Source organism: Odontesthes bonariensis, chromosome 17 (genome assembly GCF_027942865.1).
Source record: "Odontesthes bonariensis isolate fOdoBon6 chromosome 17, fOdoBon6.hap1, whole genome shotgun sequence".
Lineage (NCBI taxonomy): Eukaryota > Metazoa > Chordata > Actinopteri > Atheriniformes > Atherinopsidae > Odontesthes > Odontesthes bonariensis.
The window spans coordinates 21,781,147-21,795,510 of NC_134522.1; the positions used below are offsets into that span (position 1 = coordinate 21,781,147).

Sequence of the window (14,364 nt, forward strand, 5' to 3'; positions counted from 1 at the left end):
CCACTCCATCCTTTGTGTATGTGGTGCACACTGGATGTTAGAAAAAAGAGAAAGTGGCGTCCTTTACCCTGCAGCAGATGATGAATGATTTTTGAATGAAGTTTTTGCTGCTGCTTGCGTTCATGATCACGTGTGTTCTTTGCTCTTCTACATCGCACGTTTTTCCGTTACGCATCTGCGCTTACCCATGCACATTTTTGTGTGTGTGTGTAGCCAGCAGCTCCTACCAGTGGTACTCATGGGGACCTCCCAACATGCAGTGTCGACTTTGTGCTTCATGCTGGACTTATTGGAAGAAGTATGGAGGGCTCAAGATGCCCACAAGACTGGATGGCGAGAGGCCAGGACCCAACCGCAACAGCATGGTACGAGCTGACACTCGGAACATACACATGCCCGCTCCCGGACTCCAGCTTATCTGCAGTCCACACACAACCCACTTCCTGTCTGCCCGGAGCCTTTAGCTGTCTTAATGCCACTCATGTAGGTCAGAATGATGTCAATTTTCACTGTTAATTTTGATGACAGATGTTACAAAAATTTCTTCATTCTTTCTTTCATTTTCTTGATTTACAAAGTAATCATTTTTACTTTGCAACATTGGAATCTAGAACATCTAAAGTTGTTCCTTTGAATTAATAAATAAACGATAATCAGTCTCATAACCAGAAAAAGAGGGTCATTTTAAACCCCAGTGCAAACGGCTGTATGTCTGCCTCTACCTCGAATACACACATCCATCTCAGTCTTGTGAATACTTTAATCTTAAAGGGATAGTTCGCCTCTTTTGACATGAAGCTGTATGACATCCCATACAAGCAATATTGTTTATGAACATTTTCTTACCCCCTGCTGCGTCCTGTGAGCCGAGTTCCAGCCTCGTTTTGGTGTTGACGAAAGTAGTCCGGCTAGTTTGCTGGAGTTATAAAAATAAAGTGTTTTGCTTCTCAAAACAATATGCATTCAAAAGAGTAATACATTTGCATCACAAAATCGTTTTCCAGGAAAAAGTCAGACCTCACAATTGCTTGGCGCTATTTTCTCTCCCTTCGTATCACTGCGTGCTCTGTAGACCGTGCAGACCGAATGCAAAACGATATTGCTAGTATGGGACGTCAGAGAGCTTCATGTCAAAAGAGGCGAACTATCCCTTTAAGAAGTAGAAGAACTAAGAGTTATCTGTTGCTGAAAAACTCTCATTGCTTGGATTTTGCTCCATGAGCTTTATCTTCATTAAATGTCAGCAACAAATATCTCACTCTGTAATGTTGGTTTACCAAAGAAACCACAGATGTGGCTCGTTAGGATCTGGAGGATGTTCCTGCCCCCCCCCCCCCTGCTGTTCTTCCATGCACCGCTCCAAAATCATAAAATGCCCTGTAAAAGGCAGTTAAATGACCAAATAATTCTTTGCATTCAAATTATTTTGATTGAAAGCTTTGTGTTGCAATATTGTGCTGGACAGCACTGTCCCCCCCAAAAAGATTAATGTTTAAGTTAATGCTGTAAATCGGGTTATATTTCTCTCTTATTGTAAAAAGATAAATTAAACGCCACATATGCTGCAGATGAGGGACAATTATTGGCTGGTGTGTCAAATGGATGTTGCATGTTGGGAAAAAATTGAACGTGATGGTTCAATCTTTCCTACCAGTATTACTAAGGTCAAGTACTTACATATATTTGAGATAACAAAGCACTCCAGATGTTTTCTTTGCCATCAGTTAGGAAGTATCTTGACATTTCTGTCATCAGTCGGTGATCCATCAGCTGTTTCTGTGTAATGAACTGATGAAGATGTTGTTCTCCTCTTTGTACTTGCAGAGCCCCCATGGTTTACCCCTGCGGCACAGCGGCAGCCCCAAGTTTGCAGTGAAGACCCGCCAGGCTTTTTACCTGCAGACCACCACCCTGACACAGGTGGCACGTCGCCTCTGCCAGGACATCATTCGGCCTCGATATCTGGCCAGGCACCCCTACCTCCCCGTGAACACAGCAGCCATCAAAGCAGAGTGTAGGGGCCTAATTCTTCTCCCAGCTTAGCTTTTAACACGGATCCGACTGTTGATGCAACCGTTGGTCTGCGTTTTCTGCATCTGCTTGAATAAGCATCACACGAAGTATCGTATGATGCATATATATCTATATATCTATATATATATATATATATATATATAGATATATATATATATATATATTTAAATATTTAATGTTAAAATTCCATGCTTTGAAATGCCCCCCCCCCCTTTTTTTTTTTTTTTTTTTTTTTAAACCATCTGTTTTTCCTCATCTGTTGGATTATAAATTTCTACAGGTGCCCTTCGGTTACCAGATGGGCCAAAAAAGCCTGTGCCATTGAAACCCGTGGAACGTAAACCTCTCGAGTCTGTGGTTCGGTACTTAGGTAAGAAGCAACCCCTCACTCGTGTTGCGTGTGTGTGTGTGTGTGTGTGTGTGTGTGTGTGTGTGTGTATATATATATATATATATATTATTTACCAGGAGCAACAAGTGGGATGATAAATCAGCATCATTTGGCATCCCGTTTTTTCCCATGAGCAAGTCAAAGCCATTCTTACGTTTACTCATGTCCTGTTTTTCTGCAATTCTCACAAGATATTTGTCAGGCTTGAAACCAAAGTTTGGGCCTGGCAAATAAGGCACTTAAATAAGTTAAGTGTGTGTGAATTTAAGGTTTCACACACTTCTTTAGTCCAGCTTTAAGACGGAACACAGTTTCACATTTTCATTTTGCTTTGTAGTCCTCTCTGCATAACCTCTGTACTGCTGCACATTTTCAGAAGCACATCCCCGTCCACCCAAGCCCAACCCCCCTATTCGTGGAGGCTTCACTACAGGCAGCTTGACACCCATTAAGTCCTCTCCCATCCTCAACAACGGCTCACCCACCATCCTGGGCAAACGCTCCTATGAGCAGCACAACGGAATGGATGGTGAGTGACCCACAAACTAAAGAGTACATGTACAGCGGGAGTTTGCTCTCTCACCTTCAAACCATTTAGATTACTGAGCTCTATGTGATGATGATGATTGAGATATTTGGTTGTTAGTATCTTATACCTTCATTAGCTGCAGCTGTGCTTGATATCAAAAGGGGACGATTTTTTTTCTTTCTTTTTACTTGTTTAAAATGTATCCCTGTTCAGCTACTCTTGATTTTATCCCTTTCAGTAGAGAATTTTTATTGGATAGGAGTCCGGTTTCCAAGGGGCTCGTGTGTTTTTGGGGTGCGTCCCACCGTCCCCTGTGATGCGAGAGCCGGGTAAAAACAGACTGAGAGATCAAGAGGGGGAGAATATGCCAGAGAAAGACGGTCAGAGGAGGGAGAGGGAGAGATTGTGAGAGGATCGGATCGGCCTTGCTGCTTTAGCTGGAGGCTACGGTCTATGTTGTCATGGTAACAGCGGAGAGGGGAAGGACGAGGAAGGCTCGGTAAGTGTATCCTGAGGGACGGCATCTCTGCTGGTCTGTGAGCACACCTCAGGCCCAGGCTGGGATAACACATCAGGAGGCGATTTGTATTTTGAAGTCAGGCAGGCACCAGGATTAAAAGTTAGTTTGGATTTCTTTTTCTTCGTCCACCACCACTTCACTGACTTGTTCAGGTCCCAGTAGTTTATCAGAATATCAGAAAGAAATTCTTTTCATGTCTTTTTGGGGGTCATTAAATTGAAGGTGTGCAGTGTTATTACAGCACGTACGATCTGCTTTTCTAATGTCATGCCAATCATTTTTACTTAAACCACTGAGCTTATATTAACTGCTAGATACATGCGCAGCAGAACAGTCTATGGATAATATTTTAATAACGTCAGTGTATCGAATGACCACGTCAAAGACGCATTTTGAAGCGACACAATTGAATGTTGTGAATTTGCTGCTTTTCTCTTATTTAAGTGGGTTTCGGCTCGCTGTTTTATTAATTTAATCCATTCAACCCTAATTTAGACTGAGAAAATATTGATACATCTAGGCCTCATTAGCATTCCTGTTCTGGTTCACTCTCATGGCATCATTTTTGAATGCAGACACATACAGTGGCTAGTATGTGGAAAATGTTTCAGGATGAAGCAGCTGAAGAGCTCCACGGGGCATAAACCGAGCTGAAGGTTGGAACTCACCAGTTGGGCAGAAACAGAAATCTGTTACCTCTTCTTGTTTCTCAGTTGGTAAACCCTCCATTCCTCTGCTCACCACCGCTTCCTTTGTCTCCATCCCTCCCTCCTGAGATGTGAGCAGTGAAGGAGAATAAGATACATGAGAAGAGAGACATGGAGGCAACAGGCGTTTTAACAGATGTTATCTCCTTTACTTCACAGCCCTCATTTTAACCCAGCATGAATTACACATGACCCGTGGCACAGCTGCATCATCTGTCCATTGTTTTGTTCGTCTCTCTGCGATATTTTATGATTTGTTAGATTAACATTAACATTACTTTTAGTAACCTTTATCTTTCTTTTTAGTTGGATTTAAAATGACTTATGTGTCGCGCCCCTTCTGTTCATCAAGACATACACCTGTGCCTCTTGATCGTTGCTCCTCCAACAACCCTCCTCACTCGCTTCGATGCATTTTGAAAATTGAGACTAGAAGATGATGCGCTGTGGTTCATGTCCAGGTCACAGACAGAAGATTGGAGCAAAAGGGAGACGAGGAGGAATACGATGGAGAAAAAGAGAAGAGCGTTATAATTGCTGGATGTCTAACACTAAATTTACAGCACCAACCTGTGGGGTATCATTTTTGTGTTTGCTGCCCCCAAGTGGTGAAAAAAGAACCCACATCTGCAGTTAAAAACCAAGGGCTGTTAGAACCATTCCATTTGTTCATTTTCAGTAGCTTCTTGATTAAATTCAAGGTCAGTGAAACGCACCACGCTTTCTTTTATTATCCGGTACAAAGCAGTAAATGTAGGAAACTGTAATTTGGGATTTCTATGTTGGATTTTGTGTTGCAACAATTTTTTATTTTTTTTTAAAGAATTGGGACTTTTTCTTCTGAACTGAAATAGTTTGGCAGAAGATTGGTGTGCAGCTGTGGCGCATTTAATTACTGTTACCAGGGAGACGAAAGCTGCTTTACACTGAATGACAAATTCTGAAATCCCCCGAGTCAGAATGAATATTTTACGAGGATTTGTTTGCTGAATTTCTTGAATATTGACTGTGAAACCTTTGTGAAAACTAACTGTGAAATACAAGCGTCTATTGTTTTTTTTGTTTTTTTTTATCTGATTGAGGTGTAGTTGAAGAGGAAGAAATGTGAAGACTTCAAAAGTACCTTGTGAACCACCAAACTTGCCAATTTCTCATTGTAACCTTTACAGGTGAACTTAAAGGGATAGTTCGCCTTTTTTGACATGAAGCTGTATGACATCCCATACTAGCAATATCATTTATGAACATTGATTTACCCCCTACTGCATCCTGTGAGCCGAGTTCCGGCCTCGTTTTGGTGTTGATGAAGGTAGTCCGGCTAGTTGGCTGAGGGCACAAAAATAAAGCATTTCTCAAAATAATATGCGTTCAAAAGAGTAATACATTTGCATCACAAAATTGTTGTGCAGGAAAAAGTCAGACCTCACAATCGCTTGGCGCTATTTTCTCTCCCTTCGTATCACTGCGTGCTGCCGCGCCTGTTACGGTGTTTGCTGCTCGGAAGCAGGGGACTGCTCGGTCTACACCGTGAAACAGGCGCAACTCTCGGCAGGCAGCAGCATGCAGTGATGCGAAGGGAGAGAAACGAGGCCAGAACTCGGCTCACAGGACGCAGTAGGGGGTAAGTCGATGTTCATGCACGATATTGCTAGTATGGGATGTCATACAGCTTCATGCCAAAAGAGGCGAACTATCCCTTTAATGTGACCTTCTGTAAACCTTTGAACGGACATGTCAGACTGTTCAATGTTTCAGTTCTTTATGCACAAGCTTAACGGCAAAACTCCCAACAGGTGTTTGATCCAGGAATTGATCAATTAATTTCCTGGTTCAATTAGATTTGGCATTTAAACAGTCCTCATCATGCTGTTCACATTTTGACATCATGAGACCAAGACGACACCTCGGCTTCAAACAGGATGTTCTCCGACGGATGTGGCCACTGAACTAAAAGCGTCACAGAGTGTTATCAGCAGGTTGCAACAGAGATGCAGAGAGACTGGAAGAGTCACAGAAAGGCATAGAAGTGGACGTCCTTTGGCCACATCCCACACTGATGGCCGCTTCATTGTGAACGGTGCCCTGCGGAACCGGATGATGATGATGAATGCCACTCAACTCCAGGCACATTTAAGGGAGGTGAGAGGCACCCAAGTGTCTCGTCAGACCATTCAAGACCGTTTACATCGGCGTGGTCTGCGTGCTAGACGACCTGCAAGGGTAGCTGACCACACCACCAGGCGCAGGTGTCATCGTCTTGCATGGGGGCATTTATGCCGGACGAGGGACCGGTGGGACTTGGTGCTGTTCTCTTATGAAAGTCGATTCACTTAGAGCAGAAATGATGGCCGCCAACGATGTTGGACAACACTATGCAGGGAGAGGGCTATGCATCAGCCGCTGTTGTCACCAGACGAGCCTTTGGTGGTGGTGGTGTTACAGTGTGTGTCTCGTCAGTACAGGCCTGCCTGGCACTTTGTGAATGGGACAGTGACAAGCACATACTACCTGAATAGCATCATTAAAGGCTGATTTACGGAAAGCCCTCTCCGTCGATGGAGACGCTCTCCGTCGCTTGCGTGCGTTGGCCAAAATTCCTTTCAAGGCGACGGAGACTGCAAGGGTTGTGATTGGTCGGCTAACAACATCATTTCCGGAATCACTTTTCCAGTTTAGCTCCTTCCTCTCAGAACAACAACACCGCCATTTTTGAAAGAGTTTACTGTGTGCCGGTCAACATTTGGTCAAAATTATTTTCATTTCAATATCAATAAGCTCCAACTTGAACAAAAGTCTTTCTCTCTCGCTCGCCATCGTTCACTGTGAGGGGTGAAACGGAGCCGGAAGGTAAACAATCAATCAACGACTTTCACGATAGACGTCGTGAGATTGGGTCGTCTAACGTAGCGACGCCTACTGATCGGGAAGTGAATTGCCTTGCGTATCCGACATCCCGACGGAGAACTTCGAGAGGTTTTTTGACCATGGAGTCAGATTGACGGATAGCGACGGAGAAGCATACCGAGGCTTTAATCCAGTCATTGTGCCCCTGCATGAACAACACAGGCCCAATTTCATCTTCATGGACGACAATGCTCCAGCTCATCAAGGTCTCATCATTAAGGAACAGCTGCTACTCAAATGGAGTGGCCTGCACTTTCTCCAGACTCAAATCCCATAGGAAACCAATGGGATCAGCTGTGTAGGGGCTCGTAACTCTGTACCCCAGAACCTCAGTGACCCGAGGGCCGCCCTTCAAGAAGAGTGGGATGCCACGCCTCAGCAGACAATAAGTCGACTTGTGAACAGCTTGAGTCGTCGTCATGCTGTAATCGATGCTCAAGGGCACATGACAAGTTATTGAGACGTAGACATTTTCTGTTGTGGGATACCCATCACTGTTATTGGCTTTTGTTTCAATAAATTGTTTGAGATGAGGAATTCACCAGTGCATTCTTCTACTTAAATGACCTACTTTCATGATATAATATCACTGTAGCGTGAACTTTTTACATTTTCCATAAATCCAAAGAAGTTTATCCTGTATGAAGCCACCAGGGGGCAGAAGAATGTTTTTCTTACCATTTGGTATTTCATTAGGAACAGTGTGCAGACTAGAAGAGGCTGTGTTTGTGTGCGTTTCCTGCCGCAACCTCTCTCACACTCTGTTTCCTCCGCAGGTACCAAATCGAAAGCCCTGATTCCGCAGTGGGATATTATGGCCAAACGTGTTAGTGATGCAGGACGAGCCTCAGCCATGCTGCAGGATGAAGTACATGAACTGGACTGATCCCTCTCTGGGGACGATCTCTACTGCAAACCCCAGCGAGGTGAGACGTTCAGCACCTCTGGGCTTCTCTGAAGATTATATATATATATATTTTTTTATTAGATCAAATTTTTTCTTTTTTGTTTTGTTATGTAAGCCTTGTTTACAATAAAGGTGAAATTTTTAACTGGCCATTGATGCAGGCAAAATATGTTTCTGATGGTTTGTATGTACATTGCATGCATAAAAAGGGGAGAAAAAATATGATCGAACCCAGTGCGTGTCTAATGGCTGCCCTACCTACCCGTATATCTCACGGTGTCATCGACTGAAATGCAAAAAAAGAAAGGGATGAATTATAAAACAAGACAAATAATTAACAAAGTAAGATATTAGATAAGTCACGTGTAAACAAACAAAAAATTTATGGTGATTAAAGCCCAAATTAAGAAAAAAATAATGGGCTCCTACAGGAATGTGTACTTAACTTATTAGAACCTACATACGAGTACAGCTGTTCTGCTGGTTAAAGGCACTCATGTCTCAGTGGGTTAAGATGGGATTTATTCTGGGGCCTGTGGTACGAAAGCAGCATATGTGGCTCAGCAATTTACCCTCAAGTCGAGTCCTTGTTTTTCTCTGGAAGGCGGTTTCTATTATCATCGTGGAAACCCGTGGAGCGCTCTGCTCATCTATCACACGCTTTGATTAATTCTTTTGACCACATAAGAGTTGGAGTTTTTTTTGTTTAGTTTTTTGGGACGCTGTGCTGCGTCGATGTTGTGGTCACAGCTTGTTTCTGCCGCCCCCTACTGGCCAGAAAAGCAGTTTTGATGAAGCCGACGTTAAACCGTTGTTTGGCTGCAGGCTAATAACGACTTTGTTTTTCACACAGCAGAGGGAGACTTGAATTGGAAAAGGCTTTTTCCACTCAACCGTAGCTGAGGGCAGCTGAGGGAAGTTGAAGCTCAGACGACCGCATTGGCCACTTTTCTTCAGTCAGCACAGGTCTGTCACGCTGCTGGAGACCAATCAATAATCGATCAGTTTGGCGGGGTTCTATCAGAAGATGAGCCTGACTGTACAGGACTTTGATTATTACTTCATTTCTTGTTATTACTGTCTTTGTAATTATTGTTATCATAATTCTTTTTTTTTTTCTCTTTTTTTACCAACTATAACTCAGCTTATTGTTTGTCGATCAAACGATGGAACTTGTGAAGTTTCGTGAAAAATGCTTGTGAAACCCTGTGGAAGAGGGTGGAAGGAAAGAAACATAAGCCACTTGCATCTTCTGTGTTTTCCTTATTTTTTTTTTTAAAAACAAGTTTCAAGTCATAAAGGAGACGCACTTTTATTTCAGCGAACATGTGTTCAAGTTGTCTTTAGTTTAATCGAATCTGAACGCTTTACAGGTTTTTTTTTTTTTTGTTTGTTTGTTTGTTTTTTGTTTGGTTTTGTTGTTGTTGTGTGAGCCGGCCCTGTTCTTCGGCCAGAGAGGTTTAACTTATTGAGAAAGACTCGGTGTTTTTCTACTTTTTTCACAATTAATGCATCTATGCTTCGATAATGTAATTAAAAAAAGATAATTGATTTTTTTTCTTTTCTTTTTTTTTTTTTTCCTCTTCTTTTTGGTGTCTGTGCACGGAAGCGGAAGGTGTCGGATCTCGCACCGAATGTTCTATTTACAAGCTGGTGTCGGCCTGTTTTTTTTCTGACTCTGCACAGGTGCATACGAACAGGGTATATGCAAACTACCGGAAACTTTTCATTCCTAATTGCTTTCTATGTTACCAGTATTAGAACAGATTTAATGCACAAACAGTATTTTGTTTTGTACGCAAACATCTGGAAAAAAAAAACCAACAAAAAAAAAAATAACTAAAAAGCAGAAATGCATTCTGCTTTCATGTCAAATCATTTGTCAGTGTGTTTATTTTTTGCTCACCAATGACTTTGTGTGTATCGAAGACGTCGTTTTTGATACCAACATCCAAGACGCATGCTGACAACTTTAATCGTGTCTATCCCCGTAGAATATTTCCAAATCTTGCTGTAAATAGTCACTAATCAACTGGTTCTGGTAAATGGAGTTTGGGGGGTGGGGGGGCTTTTGAGTTTAAAGTGAGCTGTTCTGGCATCTGTCGATCAGAGTATGAGCTCCCTTTTTCCCTCAGATTAGTAACTGTCCCGTAAAAGCAGAAAGTTAAAGGAGAAATACCTTAAATGCATCCGGCACTACTGCAAACGTTTCGACAGTTTATCCCCAGTTTATTTGACAATGTGTTAAAATTCTGTTCAACAGCAGCACGCTTATCCGGGCTTATATCATTTGAGACAGGAAATGTGCCTTCCGTGTCCTTATCACACAACGTATAGCTGTGACGTTGCTGGGAATCGTAGGATCCGGAAGCATTGGCTTCCGTTTTGACATTGTATTTGGCACTCTGCAGATCCATAATTGACGGCTTTCCAGTTTTACCTCCGACGTTGGTGCAGATTCTACTAAACACTTCCGTGGAGCACTGGAACTCACAGAATGTGGAAGCCCGCATTAGTACCAGTTTTTAGGTACCTCAACACACTGGGGACCTGGGGAATGATTAGGTCAGAGAAATCATTTAAGCGCTCCAAAAGCTCACCAAGCACGCGCCTTGTAATGTTACACCCGCACCTGTCCTACAGTTTCAAGTCAAAATCTCTGCTGTGAAAAAGGTCAAAATGCTTTGATGAGCAACCAAATGATTTGTTAGTTGCAGCTTGGTATGTGATGGTTGTGTTCCAGCTTCATTGATCACAACAATAAGACTTTAGTACGAGTTCTTTCATCCATTCATTCATTTCATTGGTTAATTTACTAATATGTTTCTTAACTATCATGAGAGGCTTTTACTGAAGTAGGATTTTTACTGCAAAACGTTTCTTTCTTACTTTATCAGGTTAAACCCTCTTTAACGATGGCTGTAAGCCATCTTGGATTCGCCTTCACCAACTTTCTGCACCTCTTTGGGCAGCTCTCCCTAGAGATCCTCTCAAGCTGTCCGAGTATTCTTCGTGAACAGCAGCTTTTAATGATGTCCCAGTGTTGCTGAAAGTTAGAAAGACCTTGTTTTTGCAATCTTTGGGGTCCCTGTGCTTCTGGGGTGCTTTGTCCATTTGAAGGAACTCCATATTTGTAGTACCTGCAGGCACAGCTGGCACTCATCTTGGAGGAATGGTCTGCTTCAGAGCGCTCAGGACATGCAGGAAGAGGTCAATACTGAGTGGCGTCATGAAGATTTTGAAAAAGCTTCCTTTACGGTCTTTATGAGGCCTTGTGGAAAATAATGCATTTGCATCTGTCACTAATGTGCAGTTAAAATCATCTCAGGTTGGTGACGTCCCAAAGCATACGTATAACATTACAATGATAAATGTTTTTCATTGATCATGTTATAGGAAGACTGCTTAGAAGGGATGTCAATATTTCAGTTACTGCCTTTAGTACATTAAATCGTCTGGTGTAATCAATTATTATGATACCGCTTTTGCTATTGCATACTTAATCGTGCAGGATTGTTACTGGAAATACTTCATGAGGTCACCTTGAACTGGTTGTCACATGTATCTGGGCACGCACATTTGTCGCAGACCTTTAACAAAACAAGCCAACCAAATCGGGCAGATGCACAGGATAATCAACCTGCTTAATAAAGGTGCCCTCTATCTACTTCAGCTATTGGGTGGATTGCAAAAAAAACCTTTTATGTCGTGCTTCTTCAAAACATCAACACACTACAGACCTGCAGTGCTGTGCAAAAGTCTTGAGCCACGCCTCATTTTCCTTTGGTTTTCCCGGCAAAGGAGCCATACTGTCCTTGAGCAAAAGTTCTCCAGGTTTTCTGAAGCCACTTAACAATGATTTATGAATCATTCTGACATAAAAGAGGCAAATGGTGTGTTTAGGCACTTTGTTACTAGCAGCCTATCACAAAGACGCATCATTTGTCTCCATTTCTTCAGTTGCCACTATGAAAAATGCCAAAGACGACGTAAAGGTTAAGAGTTTATCAGGCATGAAAATCCCTCACCTTTCGGGGGGGTACATCCACTGACGCATACAAATGGTTACAGCCAATCGAGATTAATAACTAGCGCTTCTTTTCTATTGGTGTTCTGATCAGCTGGTACAACCCACTCCTGGTTGCCAGTCCTCGCTTACGAATATTCCACTGATTCAGACAGCAAAGTCACATTTTTTTATTGATTGACATGGCAACCTCACTTCCCGCTGGATCTAAACTGACTGATGGAAGGTAAGTCGCTTACTGTGGCAAACATGTGTACATAAATGTTATTCTAACATGCGTGCTGAAAATCAAGTTTAGGGCATAACACGTTATCTAGCTCATGACGGCTGCAGATGTTAAAGCAATACAATGTAACTTCTCAAAAAGCCCACTATGGAGCTCCCCCTACAGGCTTGGAGGTAATGTACAGTTACACTGTCGTAAATACAACACCCTTTCACTTTCACGTTTGTTGACGAACTGGCGAGGAGTCAGAAGGTGCAAGCTATGTCGACCGAGAAGGTAAGAGTAATCAAATGTACCTGGGAGCGTGAGAGGGGTCTATTTGTTTTTGCGGTAGGTGTGCCAGAAAGCAAGTCGAAGTACTTCCGCTCAGCTCCCGGGCCGCCACCGGGCCGCTCCAGCAAAGTTACATAGCGCAGTTTTTCCAACTCAGACCCCCGAAGGGCATAGGAGACAGGCCAATCGTAATATTAAAACTCATTCTAGCCGCACAATTTTTTTCAAGCTGTTATTTTAAGGTAGAAATGTTACATAGTATTGCTTTAAATACTAGTTGTTACCTGCTAGCCTGCTTTTGCGAGACGAGTGATCAGAGCCGGCCCAAGGCATATGCCAACTATGCGGTCGCTTAGGGCCCCCACGCCACCAGGGGGCCCCGAGAGCAATTTTGAATTTAATTTTGATTACAACTTTATTTTTCTGTAAGATAATGTGAATGTCATTTGATTCTATTTTGTATTTGTATTTTGAACATTTTGCACACCATTGCACATCTGAAAGAAATTAAATTATTTAACGTGTTTACTATAAACGTGTTTACTATAAATGCAGTCTCCAGCCTGCTTACTTTCAAATAGTTAAATTAATGAGCCACACTTATACATCACTCTTTATGTAGAAGTTAATTAAACCATATTTATGAGTCTGCTGACACCTGTATAATATAAGATGATTACAAATAATGCTAATGATTGTGGGTCCGTTACACACATAACAGTGTAGCCTATGGAATAATGAGGCATCTGGAGCTGAGGTGATGGTAGGGGGCCCCAAATTAAATTCTGCTTAAGGCCCCATAAAGGCTTGGGCCGGCCCTGCGAGTGAAATGGAAACTAAGCTCAGTGGTGTTGAATGGAGAAATTCCTTGTTCACGCTGAATGGTTTTAAAAAACAGCAGACTTGATTTGGGCGTTTTTTGATAGTTAGAAAGCCGAGATTGTTTTTTTTTTTTCAACTGAGGAGTTCTCTTGACATGGGTTAAGAACCAGTGTTGCCAATTTAGCGACTTTGTCGCTAGATTTAGCGACTTTTGGCCATCTCTGGCGACCAAAAAAATAATCTAGCGATTTAGCGACTATTGGGCTCAATCTGGCTGAATCTAGCAACAATTTAACTTGTTTTGTGAGTGACAAATCAGTTGCCCCGCTACACCATACAAGCCGAGACAGAAGCACTGCAGGACGGCGGCAACCCGGCATACCGTCATTTCCTGTCAAAACGGCAGTTTCAAGCTAGCTACAACTTCCTGTTTTCAAAACAAAAGCACCTTTTTTATCGTAATGGCTTTCCCTATGATAAAAAGGCAACGGGTATTTTATTTTGTCAAAATAACTGGAAGTGCGTTGCTCACTGCGGCTAGCTTTAGTAGCGCCGAATTCGTCGGAACAAAATTGTAAATAGCCGGTATTTTGGCAGGTTTTTAACACGTTGGGGATCTAAACGACTACTTTCTTGCCTGAAAAGTTTCAAATGTTGCTAAAGTTTACAGAGTTTAAAGCTGAAATCAGCTTCAGGCCGGCTGATTTCGGCTCGGGTAGGAGCGAAAATATATAATATGGGCGTGGTTACGTCAGTTATGACGTCATGTGATTTTTTTTTTTGCTCCGGTAGAAATGATTAGCTCCTGTTCGCTCGATATTGTTAATACAGTTAGTGTCAAGCTTGTTTTTAACGCTACGTAACAGAAACACTGGTCGCCAGTAATGTTATTTATTGATTCATTGAAATGTAATGGTTTCAAGCCGCCTAAAAATAGCGAACACCGCCCGTCTCGCTCTAAATTAAACACCAGGGTGAAATGATATCTGGTAGTCCAGTGGTTAGTTCTACCCAAATGTGAGAA

General features: G+C 42.4%; 1 protein-coding gene across 2 annotated transcripts in view; it reads left to right on the forward strand.

Moving 5' to 3' along the window:
- The window catches only part of mta1 (metastasis associated 1), a 39,848-nt gene extending 29,981 nt beyond the window's left edge, over positions 1-9,867 (forward strand). The window contains exons 13-18 of one of the 2 annotated variants that reach the window (XM_075488018.1): positions 214-365; positions 1,825-2,014; positions 2,315-2,404; positions 2,802-2,954; positions 7,862-8,011; positions 8,846-9,867. In XM_075488018.1, coding sequence (XP_075344133.1) covers positions 214-365; positions 1,825-2,014; positions 2,315-2,404; positions 2,802-2,954; positions 7,862-7,971 — 695 coding nt within the window. In that variant the 3' untranslated portion in view covers positions 7,972-8,011; positions 8,846-9,867. The remainder of the gene's footprint in view (positions 1-213; positions 366-1,824; positions 2,015-2,314; positions 2,405-2,801; positions 2,955-7,861; positions 8,012-8,845) is intronic. The other variant, XM_075488019.1, reaches the window with a different exon arrangement.
- Positions 9,868-14,364: the final 4,497 nt, after the last annotated feature.